This window comes from Lactuca virosa, chromosome 4, assembly GCF_052849685.1.
Source record: "Lactuca virosa cultivar CGN04683 chromosome 4, Lactuca_virosa_CGN04683_v6, whole genome shotgun sequence".
NCBI classification, from domain to species: Eukaryota; Viridiplantae; Streptophyta; class Magnoliopsida; order Asterales; family Asteraceae; genus Lactuca; species Lactuca virosa.
The window spans coordinates 137,775,076-137,788,947 of record NC_136429.1 but is presented as its reverse complement, the minus strand read 5'-3'; the positions used below and the strand labels follow the sequence as shown (position 1 = coordinate 137,788,947).

The following is a 13,872-nucleotide window of genomic DNA, read 5'->3' as shown; positions in this document are numbered from 1 at the left end:
ACTTTGCGGAAAGTCTCAAGAAATTCTTTTTCTTCCTCTTGTTTCTTTGAGGAAGCCAACCGAGATGGGAAAGGTGGTGGTATGACCAATGGCTTGATGTTCTTGTTGGAAGAGTCGGGTTGATCAATGTTTGGAACAACCGGTTCCTTTGGAGGAACTACAACCTTCGGGAGATCAACAATGATAACTTCATCTTCTTCTTCTCTTGAAACTCTTTTGGGGTTGCTTTCTCCAAGGGTTTTCCCACTTCTTAAGGTTATGGCACTCACATTGGGATTCTTCTCGATTTGAGATGGAAGTTTTCCCCTTTGTTCCATCTTGTTGAGAGCGGTGGCCAAGTCTCCAATTTGTGCTTGAATGTTTGAGAAAGTGTTCTTGGTCTCTTGTTGAAATTGGGTTTGGCTTTGAGCAAGAGAAGTGACAAGTTCTTGAAGGCTCATTTGGTGGGTACCACTTGATTGGCCTTGTTGATGAGGTTGTTGGTAATTTGGAGGGAGGTGAGATGTTTGTGGATATGGAGGTTTTTGTGATGGATATTGCGGATGTTGAGGTCTCATCAAAATGTTTGGTGGATTTTGCTTTGGTGGGTATGGATTGTTTGGGTTATTCCTCCAATTTGGGTTGAAATTGTTTTGAAATCCCGTGGGTCTTGGTTGACCTTGATATCCGCCCATTGCATTCACATCCTCCGGTTCACTTCCAAGTGTGGGGCATTTATCTGTATAATGCCCCGTCATGGCACAAATACCGCACACCATCAATTGTTGACCACTTCCCACCACCATTTGACTTAGCACATTAGTCAAATCCAAGAGCTTTGATTCCAAGTGTTGAGTGTTGCTAACTTCACCAACCACTTGTGGAGAATTTCTCTTCATTTCATTCCGAGTACCAAAGTTCCTTTGATTTTGAGAAATGGTTCCAAAAAGTGATCTTATCTCTTGAGGGGTTTTGTTGAAGATGTCACCACCACTTGAAGCATCAATCATCCTTCGATCTTTTTCATTCATACCCTCATAAAATTGTTGAAGAAGTAGTTGTTCGGGAATGTTGTGTTGAGGACAACTTGTACATAAGTTGTTGAATCGCTCCCAAAAATCATGAAAAGTCTCATTCTCCCCTTGACGAATCCCCAAAATGTCACTTCTTTGGCTTGAAATTCGGGAGGTGGGATAGAACTTGCTATTGAAGGCTTTGAGTAACTCTTCCCATGTGTGAATAGATCCCGGTGATAAGTTGAATAACCACTCTCTAGCTTTATCTTCCAAGGTGAGCGGGAAGGCGGTTAGCTTGAAATCATCCAATGTCACATTTTCGGGCAACATGCTAACACATATCATATGAAAGGACTTCAAATGCCTTTGAGGATCTTCTCTATCCAAACCATGGAACTTGGTGAGTTGATGTATGAAACTTGACTTCAATTCAATCCTTCGGCGGTTTGCGGGATAAACAATACCAAGAGGTGTGTGAGTAACATCCGTCTCCATCATTTGTCGAAGTGTCAACTCTTGAGGGGGATTGGGTGGATTGGGGTAATTGGGAGTTTGTTGCAAGTAATTAGGATGTTGTTGGTAAGGTGGGTATGGGTATTGTTGGGGATTGTAGATTGGTGGTGGATAAGGTTGGTAGTTAGGGTATTGGTTGTAAGGAGGTTGTTGTTGGGGGTACATTGGGTTTTGGTACATTGGAGGGTGTTGGTAATTGGGTTGATTAGGGTAATGTACTTGTTGAACTTGAAAAGCATTGTTTTGAGGTTGGTTGTTTTGGTGGAATTGTTGGTTTTGTGGTTGCGGATAATTGGGTTGGTTTTGAGGAGGGGCTTGATTCCAAGGTGGCATATCAATGAGAGGTTCTTGTTGTTGTCTTGGTTGTTGGGGTGGTGTATTGGCATCTTGATTGTTTAGGTTTGGGTTGGGATTGTGAGGTGGAGTGTGATTCATGGCTATGTAGTTTTCAAACGGAATGTCTTCAAAGGAATGACCAACAATTGGAGAACTCGGCTCGGTGTCGGTATCACTTGAAGTATGAACTTGATCTTCTATGTTGATTAGTGGAAAAGAGGAAGAAGCTTGAACTAGTTGTTGTTGCTTTGCTTGTTTGGCTAACTTTTTCAACCTTTTTGCTTCTTTTTCAATTTCCGGATTGTAGAGTAGTTCACCGGTTCTTGTAGACCTAGGCATAAACAATCAAATAACAATAACCAAGCTCCCCGGCAACGGCGCCAAAACTTGATGGGATGTCAAGTCCACCAAGCAAATTACACCCTTTGTTTGCAAATAAAACGTAATATAATGGTAAAAAGATCGATCCTCGGGGAAATGGTTGTATTCAATCACCAATGCAATCTAAAAGAACTATTGTAAATAAACTAACTAAATACAATTAAAATAAAAGGGGGGTGTTATGATTGCTTGAAAACTAAAAGACTTGAATAACTAAAAACTTGCAATTAAGCAAGATAGTGAGATGCTCACAAATTGGAGAGAGTTGGTTAACTAAGGCAATTCAACACAATGAACATTTGTGTGCTTATCATTAGGATTCAACATGAAGCTTATCATTCATCCCAAATTGGTTATAGCAATCATGAAGCATGATATGCCAAGATTCCTCTTAGGTAGTATGGAGGTTGGGGAAGCCCACAACACACCCTATTAATCAAGATCAAGGGTTTAATTGAAGCAATTGAACCCAAGAAGTTAATTAGCCTTAAGAAAGAAGGAATCCCCAATTCCTAGAGGATGTCAATGCTTACACATCCATAAAGGAGCTATGATTCATAAACTAGAGATGATTTTTACCATCATAAAGCCCTTGTTCTAAGTTAATTCAATGATTCAATGCAAAACCAAAGAAATAAACTAACAATAGCTCATTCAAGTGCCAAGCTCATGATCAAAGCATTAAACAAGCATAAGAAATATGATCTAGAACCATAAACATAAGATAATTGATAATCTAGCATGAATCCTTCAAAAACCCACAAACATTCAAAGGTTTTAACCAAATTTAACCAATATAAAGAGTTTAGCCACTCATGGCAATAGAACAACAATCACAAAAGTCTAATTGCATAAAGAAACTACCAAAAATCTTGGAAAGATGAAGAGAAATGAGTCTTGAGCTTCAAAAATCGCCTCCTACCGGTCTCCAATGGTGTAAAATCGAAGTTATGGCTGCTAGGTCTGATCCCCCAAGGTAATGGCAAGCCAAATGACCAAAATGCCCAAACTGGGCAGTTGCGCGGGTACCCGCGCAACGGAAATTCCACCCGCGCAAATGTTGCTGTTATGTTATTGGTCCTTCATTCCACCACTCCACCCTTCCACTACCAAAGATTCCTTTGGTCCCCTCCATATCCATGTAATTCAAATCAGCCAATCATCTTTTATCTTGAAATGTGGATGCTCCAAACCCAAAATTAATTATCCATGATCCATCTTCACAAGCCCACTTCATCCAAGCCTTTATCTTTTTAAGCCCAAATCTCCTTTGGTGGATCCGCCAAGCCCAATAGCGCCTCGAGAGCCCACAAGTCCGTCTTCACTCTAATCCACAACTGCGATAAGCTCCGAAACCCTGCAAAATACCTCATGCAATATAAAAAGCACCCGGTACGATCCATACTAAAGAAAATAAATAAAATACAATGCAATAATGATAAAAAGATCTAAAAATCTAAAATAAACTAATAAAAATAAGGAAATAAAATAAGCTATCAATTACTGACATTGAAATCCCATTATGGATAGGACTATTAATGAATTCTTGAAGCAGCAAATACATGACCCTTCTTTACTCCAGTACATGACATTGGGATGTAGGTTAATACACATGTTGTTGATGATTCTGTACTCATTGATGAGTCTGATAAGATCGTTTCAGATCCCAAATCAAAGTTACTTACCTGTAAATCGCAAAGTGATGGTTGTATAGATATCGAAACCTAGCTGATGCCTTTATCATCTTTAATGTCTTTTCCTCTCAATCGATGTCATATATTGTCTTTGGAACAAAAAATAGATACAAAGCAGAGGGAAGGCTTCAATCGTGAACTTTAATCCATCACACACCCCACCGATTTCAGAAACACAAAAAGTTCAGGTATTATGATAACATGTCCAACAAAGAAAAAGGAAACAATGAAATCCGAGCTTCCATAATTTTCAAAGAAAAATGAAAGAGATAAACAAATTACCTTAAATTAGATGTTGGCGGAGGAAGACGCTAGATTGGTCGAGGAACTCACAGGAGTGGCGGAGGTGGTAGAATAGACGAACCTTGAAGTAGATAAAAAAGCAAAAGAGAAAAGTGAAGACCCAGAAGAAACTTATTACGCAGTGAGAACACAAAAGATGGAGTAGAAGATACCTTTCAATCACCGTGTATACACACCTCTGTAACCGTTGATGAAGGAATTATAAGAGAAATCGGAACTATGCATCAAGTAGAATAATGTTTTTTTCCCCTCTGTTTGACGCCGACAACGGGAAATCGAGGAATTACACACCTCATCGACAAATGGATCGGGGGAAAAACAAAATCGAGAAACCAAATACGCAGGGAAGACAAAAAATCGAGGAATTGAATGGGTTGTAGATCAAACAAAGAAGAAAAAATTGAATAGGGAGAGAAATCGGTGAGGGTTTACAGCAAGGCAGAACTTTGGTGGAGGGGGAACTGGAGGAGAGTCGATCTGGAAGAGGAAAGGGTAGGTGTTGGTGGAAGGATCGGGAAGAAGGCAAATCAAGGAAAGAAGCACGTGGCAAAAAAACCGGAAAGGGAAGCCATGAGTAAGCAAATTGGATAAAGCAGGAAGAAGCCACGTACTATGATGCCCTTGACTACGCAGTAACAGTCAACACCCAGCTTTAGTTTTAAAAATGGCCTAAAAGGACCCTTGAAAAGAAGGAAAAACATAACCTTAGGGACCCATTTTGCCAACCCTTATCAAATTTACTGTAACTAAGGTTGAAGAATTTTAATATATATACTAGAAAGGTTTACCCCGCTACGCGGGGGCCAGAAGCTTTCAATGTTGTTTCCGAATTGATAAATATGACAGACATAGAAAGTGCAAGGATGAAAAGTCCGGGCTTTGCCCCGGAAAAAAAATGTAAAAGTTTTGACTGTAAGGACCAGAAGTGTGAAAATGGCTAAAGAATTAAAGGGGTAGGAATTAGCAACTTTTTAGAAAAGGGATCAAAGTTGTCAAACCGTTAAAGTTTTGTGGCCAAACTTTAAATATTAAAAGGTTCCAAAAAAGTGTAAAAATATTGATTGCAAGAACCAAAAGTGTCAAAATGGGTAAAGAATAATGACCAAAGTTGCCAAAAAACATCCAAATTTAGTATTCCTAACTTCCAACAATAATACAGGGACCAATTCTACAAAAAAAAATGGGAAGTTGAATGGAACATATATATATATATATATATATATATATATATATATATATATATATATATATATATATATATATATATATATATATATATATATATATAAAAGTTGTTCCTTTTGTTTTCTTTTACATTTATAATAGCTCGGTTGAAATATATATATATATATATATATATATATATATATATATATATATATATATAAACCAATGTTAATAAATTAACAATATGTATTAGTAATAAATTTAATGCTTGCCATTTCGACTAAAAAAATATTAAATATAACATAAATTTACATAATATATCAATCAAATTTAAAGATTATACTTGTTCATATTATCTTTTCAAATTACATACGTTCACCGTTCAAATTACTTAGATCGCAATGTCAGTTGATCGTGAATAGTTGAAGATAAAGTGCATGAGCAATGGTATGCGTAATTGTGATTTTTCTACTCTTGCCGTTGCTGTAAAAACGAAACCGTGTTTGTGAAACATTAAAACGTAAATATGTAATTTTAATATTTTTTTCCATGTAGTATATTTATTATATTGATATTTAAATTTTAATTAATTATAATAATATATCTAACAAATCTAATTCTTATCGTTCATAAAACATTAACGAGCTTAGTAGCATGTCAAATACTTAATATATTCAATTATGCCTTATTTAATATATACTTATTTTTATTCTTTTGATTTTTTAAATAAAAAATATATATTAAATAGATTCTTTGATCGAATGGTCTTCACAATTAGACTAAGAGGAGTGGTGACACTCTTGACACCTTGCCACATAAGCATTTTAAATGCACATCATTTTTCTCCTTTTAACACCCACATTTAACATATGGTAAGGAGTGGTAACACTCTTAGCACTCAATTTTTTGTATTTTCTTTTTTTTCTAATTTAATTTAATTTCTATATTTTAATAAATATATTTTTTGTATTTATTTTTTGTAATTTAATTTAATTACTTTATTTTAATAAACAAATATTTTTTATTTAATATTAAATAATATAGTAGGGAGTGGTAACATTCCTATCACTTTTTTTTCTAATTTAATTAAATTACTTTATTTTTAATATAAATTGATAAATAAGTTGTTGAAATTAAATTCTAACAATTAAATTCAATTGAATTAGCAATGGTTTTCACATTTTTTTATTAGTATTAAATATATTAATTGTTTAGGAAATTAAAAAAAGTTTGGTAGTAAGCCTGATGCAATTACGTGTATATATGCATGAAATTGGCTTGACATTCATTAAAAATACCATTTATTAATTACTAGAAACTACAAACAAAAGTTGCACGGTTTGTAACCTCCAATTCAATTCAGTCAACATTTTTGCATTCCAGTTAAACACCCATTGACCAATCACCTTGCACATTAATATAGCGAGCCCCCTAGCGAGTGCTAGGGGGCGGTGTTCATCAATCCATAACGAGCTTGGCGAGTTGTTTTAACGAGACCACTCCGTTTAGCCTTAAAGACAGTACACCATGCAACCATACCATCCATCCGTCCTTGGCCCGCCACTACATAATATCACCAAAACATACATAAAACCACAAATTTCAACTAACTCTTAGAAAACCACAAATTTAAGTATTTAACAAAACTTACATAAAAAACACAAAATTTGAGCGTGTGTAAGAACCCTATCAGGTTCACAGATTTCAAATTACATATGTAACAGATTTTACATTGATGATGATACAACGGTATGTGGCAATATCATGTTAATAGATTAACATAATTAGTAATAAATATAAAAATATTACTATTATGAATAAGAAAATTATACTGTTCGATGTGCTTGTGTTTACGTATTGACAAATTGATGATGATATGATGACAGTGCTACCGGTTTCATAGATTTTAAATTACTATTATTTAATTATGAATTTAATCCTAATTCTTAAGAAATAATAAGATGAAATAGAGCAAAATCCATATCAGCAACATAACACCACGTCAGCCGATGAGATTATCCATGTCACCGAGTCATGTGAATTTTTCGATGATCTCAACCTCCAGGCGTAACAGAACACTATTCTCTGCGCATGACTCGGATGACGTGTCAGTTCAGTTGTGGCTAATTATTCTTAATTGACAATGCCCTTAATGTTACAACTATTTACGCTTTATGCCACTCAGATATAATTAGTGGCTGGAAAGAGCGAGTAAAAGGTAGATCTTTTCAAATTCCACATCAGCTACTGCCATGTCACTCTTTGGACCCACACCGTCCACGTGTCATCCCATTAACTCGGAGGTTTTGTGTATAAATATGAACAAGCTACACCCTCATCGACCCTTCTTCCATCACTTCATCAATCAAAATCTCTTGTGTTGTATTTTCTTCAAATCAAAATCAAATAATTTACTTTCGCAACCAAAAAGAACCCATTTTTATGATTATAATTAACTTTTTTGATCATATTCCTTTCCTTGGAAGATCTGTTTAGAGATGATAAATCCTTTTCATCATTTCTCAAGTGTAATTTATTAAATAATCGGGTGGAAATTCAGTCCAATAAATTATCGACAACATCAGTAAGCTCTAATATCTCCACCTGTTCAAGATTCATTAATTCTTGTCGCATTTGGTGCTGAATATTTGAGATCTTTGGTTTGATAATCGATACTGGATAGGCTGAATTTCTACAGACTATTACAAGTAATTTGATCTAAAAAAGTTCAAGAAAAACGAAGGGTTTTACTTTAACATGGAAGCTTTCTGTGATCTCTGTAGGGTAGCTAGGGCATTGGTGTATTGTAAATCCGATGCAGCAAAATTATGCTTCCAATGTGACAACCGCGTGCACTCTGCTAATTCATTATCACGCAGGCACCCTCGTTCCTTCCTCTGTGATAACTGTAACTTGCAGCCGGCTATTGCCCACCATCTGTTCGATAAAATGTTATTTTGTCAAGTTTGTGATATGAATGAGAATGGATGCTCATCTGTGCAAGGACATAGCATTGAGGAACTCAATGCTTATACAGGGTGTCCTTCGCATGATGAATTTTTGAAGATTTTGTCTACAATTCGTGATAGAGGTCCAAGTATTGACCCTCAGTTCCATCCTATTAGCAGTTTAAACCTCAATGAGAATCTTGTCAGTGATCAAAACGAGGATCAAATGGGATTAGTGGCATCTACGCTCAATGAATTAGCATCAGCAGTGAAGTTTGAGCCTTGGATCGTTAATCCATCTTCAATAATCCCACCACATTTGACCTACTTGCCATCTTGTGATCAAAAAGATCCAAACCCTTTCTTCTCAGATGGATCAAACCTGACTAAGGTATTCTACTTACTCCTTTCATTCATCTTTTTGATGTAGAAATCATGAATCACTTTAAATTTGTCTTGAAAAATGTAGGATGGATCCGATTTGAACAATCTTGGACTTAATGAAGGTGAAGTTTTATGTGATAATGTTAATTTGGGCGATGTTTCACTGAGTTTTGATGGTGGTTATGAGTTGTTTAATGGTATTCCTCAACCTCAAACCAGATATCCATCTGAGGGTGGAGGTGGGGATTGCCTTGTAATGGAGAAAAACTTATCAGTTACCGAATCAAACAGTCATATAGAAAACACACTTGAGGTTCTCTTCTACTTTCACATTTTTTGTGTACCTTTCATTTAACTTCTATATCATATTCACTTGCTTGAAATGTTGTTAGGCAACATCATCCGGACAACAAGATTGCACCACTTTTCCGGCATCACGAATGGCGGCATCCGCTAATGTGTTGCAGGTGGTGAGTGGCGGTGGCAACATGCTTATGAATCCAAGCTGTAATCAAAGTGTTGTGAACCTTGGATTCCCCAATATGCCCCTTTCACTATCAAACATTACTGGAGAAAGTAGTGCTACAGATTATCAAGATTGTGGCTTATCACCAATGTTCCTCACGCGTGAATCATTGTGGGAGTCGAATTTTGAATCAAGCCCACAAGCAAGGGATAAAGCTAAGATGAGATATAATGAGAAAAAGAAAACACGAATGTATGTTCTTCTTCTAGTTTCTTTTTCTTTTTATTTAGATGCTACTAAATGCAAGAAATATCAACGTACTTTTAATATATATGTACTACAACATCTTACTTTCATTTCTTTCTATTACATCATTGTATTTTGAAAATTATACCCAATGGTAGCATTGTATTTTCGATATTTTCTTATTAAGACATTATATTTTGAAATATTTGACCAATCATGAGTTAAATTTGCTTTGTATTTGGATAACATTGCTATAACGGGTGGATTTTTTCAAAGTACAATGTTTTAATAGGAAGAAATGAAAGTGGGATACGATAACATACAAAGAATGAAAGTTCAATGCTATTTCTTGCATTTAACCTGCTAGATTCATGAAATAGCAACACATTTCCATTTATTTGTATTACATAAATTTCTTCGTATTGTGACATTGTACTTTAGAAAAGTCTACCTTATTATAGCGATGTCATTCAAATACAAAGGGATTTTGAATGTTGTAGTTTAGTATTTTTTTCAAAGTATAATATCCTAATAAGAAAAAGTTTGAAATTACAATGCTATAATCGGGTAGATTTTGCAAAATACAATGCTTTAACAAGGAAAAATATAAAAGTACAATTTTGTAATACAAAGAAATAAAGTAGGAAGTTATAACACACAAATAAATGAAAGCACGTTGTTATTCTTAGAGCTGGCAAAAATCGATCCAACCCGCCAACCCAACCCGAACCCAACCCAACATTAGCGGGTTGGGTTAAGATTTTAAACCCATTTAACTTAAATAGGTCAACCCGTCTAACCCATTTAATTAAATAGGTTGGGTTGGGTAAAAATTATCAACCCGTTCTCAACCCGTCAACCCATTTAACTTTAATATATATATATATATATATATATATATATATATATATATAATTTAATATTATTTGTATATTATCATGTATTAATCAAAGTATTAATTTGTAAATTATAATGTTGCATTATTATTATCTATGTTTAATAAAATTCAATCCAAATTTCCATCCTTTTTTTAGCACCGATAATATTGGTCACTCTCCAAATTCACATTGAAACTAAACATTTTTAATGTTATTTGAACAATTTATTTGTATTTATGAATTACGATTGTGCTTTTGTCATAATTATGAAGTTTTATTTACGTTTTATAATTTAAATGGTATAGTATTTAATTACATAATTTATTTAATTGATTTTAAATGGGTTAACCCAAGTTTAACCCACTTATTTAATAGGTTGGGTCGGGAACTACATAAACAGGTCAACCCAATGACAACCCATTTATCTAAAAGGTTGGGTTGGGTTGGAAATATCAAACCCATTTAAATAAACAGGTTGGGTTGGGTTGACATTTTCAACCCAATTATTAAATGGGTTGAACCCGAACCCAACCCAGGTCGACCCATTGCCACCTCTAGTTATTCTTGTATTTAGCCCTTGAAAAATGATGGTTTACTTTGGGAAATGGAAGGAAAATTTTGTAAAAAGGTTGGGAGTTCATACATAACGAGAAAGCCTTCTCCAATAAATCATTCTTTTTTGCATTAAGTAAAATAGAAATACTCACTTGCCGTATAGGTAAAAAAGAAACAACACCTTAACTTTTAATGAAAACTTGCAGTTCTTCTATAAAAATTACATTTTTATATAATCATTTACACTTGTGACATGTAGGTTTGGTAAACAAATACGATATGCTTCTCGTAAAGCTAGAGCCGATACTAGGAAACGCGTAAAAGGTAGATTTGTTAAGGCGGGTGAAGAGTATGATTATGACCCTCTTGTGACAACGGGGTTTTGACTTTGCTTTATATAAGGTATCAACTTGTTACTCCTAACCCCATTTTAATATGTTTGATTTAAAGAGATATTTCTCATTCACTAAATACTCTAGTGGATTGATTTCGTATATCAAGCTAGGTTAAATGCAAGAAACTTAGGGAAATGGAAGGAAAAAATAAATGATGGCAAAATTGTAAAAAGTTAGGACTTAATGGTGAAAACCTTATTTCTTTTGCTTTCTCTGTTAAGTCGTTCTTTCTATATTAAGTAAGAAAGAAACATCATATATTGCCTACCATATTAAGCTCTTATTTCCTTTTCTTGTCCATTAAGTCCGTATGAACAAAGACTATCTTGTTCTGGACTAAATGAAACGTCTGAATGAGAGTAAATGACCATTTTAACCTTCTGTCTAGTGGTGATGTTGAATAAAAAGTCAATGTTTATTTGTCCCAATTAAGTGCATTTTATTATAAAGAAACAACACCTAACGCTAAGCAATTTTAGGTCCTCAGGATCAAATTCTGCTGATAATGGACCGATTCACAACATTTTTGATTAGTGATAACATTTATGAAACACCTTCGTGTTCTCCATGGTAAAGGTATGTGTGCATATATATGTGATATAAATTCATCAAGAAATGGATTTTATATGATATTTTTTATTTTTTTATAGCAAGAAATTGAGGTTTTGGTTTTGAAATTTTGAAGGATTTTGAAAGTGAGCTCCGTTTTGAAGCCGGTAAAGGAGGCCATTGCTTGGAGTTGCGTTCTAATTAAATTTTGATTAGATTAATATGGTTTTTAATTCAGAAAACAATATTCATTTCAGGCAAATAAGTTCCACATTAATTCATTTATACTTGATTTAAAGAAACATTTTTTCCATTATGTTTTATGTTACATAATAAAACCCGTATACTTTTTTGGATATTGTGAGTTATCATGTATGTTAATTCAGTTATAATAAAACCCGTATACTTTCTTTTGTATCACCTATGAACTTAAGGATGTTAAAAAAATATATGAATCTCATATTTCTTTTGAGAATAATCCTAAATAAATGTGGAATGTTGTTCATATATTAAGGGGGTGTGTGGAAATGCTCATTTAAATCAACTTTTTTTTTTTCAAAAGTATCATGTGTTTTTTTAGAATGGCAAACAAACAAACCTATTAATCCTACTTTTAATTCTATATCTTTATTCACAACAAGACTTGAATCCTCAATCTTTTAAAGGAAGGATCATCTTTTCAATACATCTGATACTACTGAGCTACAAACATTTTGTTCAAAAATATTATGTATTGATAAGTTGTTAAAACAATTTTTGAATGTTTAACCGAGATATGTAATTATGTAATTAGTGACCAATAAAGCCATCCTCACATATTATTGATTTATTGGTTCTTACATATAATTACAATTTTTTAATCATTTATGGTAATAATTTTTACTAAAATTAATACTAATAAATTTAACAATTTTATATTCTGATAACTATTCATGTAACAAATTTTATTACAAAATAAAATATATAAAACCTCAAATACCAATAATGTAAATTAGTACAATAAAGGGCTTCAATCAATCATTGTCAAAGCCAAAATTCAATTTTAAATAGGATAATGAATTATATTCTTCAATAAATACGAAAAATATTTAAATCTGATGTCAAACAAATTATGTAACTAGTGAATTGAGATTTTTCCTTTTAAAACAAAAATATATTAATTTGTTTTGTAGCAATAACAAATGGTAAAAATATTTAAATCTAATGCCAACAAATTATGTAACTAGTGAATTGAGATTTTCCTTTTAAAACAAAAATATATTAACTTATTTTGTAGCAATAATTATTGCTGGTTTCCAGTGAAAACAATAAAACATTATTAGGCTAAACGGTATACAAGGCACGGGGCCTCGTAGTAGCCATGCGATAAGGTCACCATGACCTTACACACTATCCCCACAAATTGCAACATATCAATAACAATTAAATGGGTATATTTCCAAGGCTAAAACGGTTGTAAACATTTATTCCATAATTTACCTATAAATATAACCATTTACTATAATATATTTCACATCATTTTTCGTTCCCAAATACACAAACCACAATACATTCACATATAATTTCCTACTCCTTGAACAATTTCCATAACCATCAAATTTCCAAACCCAACAACTTTGGGAGGAAAATAAAGAAAACTTTTTAGCTCATGCTTGGATTTCATTGTCCGAATACCCCTTCAAAAGAAGAGAAACTTTTTGGAAATCTATTTGAAACTACTTCCACAACAAAATGGGGGAATGTGCTTATCGGCTTCTCGACGGATTTTTGGCAAAATTGCACGATATGAGGTTAAAATAACCAAATTCAACAACATTTACAATGATCTTAAAAACACACATTCAAATAGGAGTAACAATTATGAGGTCATCAATGATGCGCTAAAACAATACCAATAATACCAACTTAACTGTAAACATTTTTCCTATATCAATGCTTGGTATGAGTTTAATTATTCAAGATCATTTCTGTGGGCACATGCAAATGTTGAAGATGAAAATTAAATTTCATAATAAGTAATTTTTCTTTTATTTAAATTAATGTAACCTTTTTTTCCTACAAT

At 33.5% G+C, this 13,872-nt stretch overlaps 1 protein-coding gene across 1 annotated transcript; it reads left to right on the top strand.

Moving 5' to 3' along the window:
* Positions 1–7,884: 7,884 nt before the first annotated feature.
* On the top strand, positions 7,885–12,126 carry LOC145168519 (putative zinc finger protein CONSTANS-LIKE 11). Its single transcript, XM_079087313.1, has 6 exons — positions 7,885–8,728; positions 8,807–9,034; positions 9,114–9,439; positions 11,126–11,268; positions 11,741–11,837; positions 11,947–12,126. The coding sequence occupies exons 1-4, from the start codon at positions 8,147–8,149 to the stop codon at positions 11,250–11,252; spliced, it is 1,263 nt and encodes a 420-aa protein (XP_078943439.1). The 5' UTR covers positions 7,885–8,146; the 3' UTR covers positions 11,253–11,268; positions 11,741–11,837; positions 11,947–12,126.
* Positions 12,127–13,872: the final 1,746 nt, after the last annotated feature.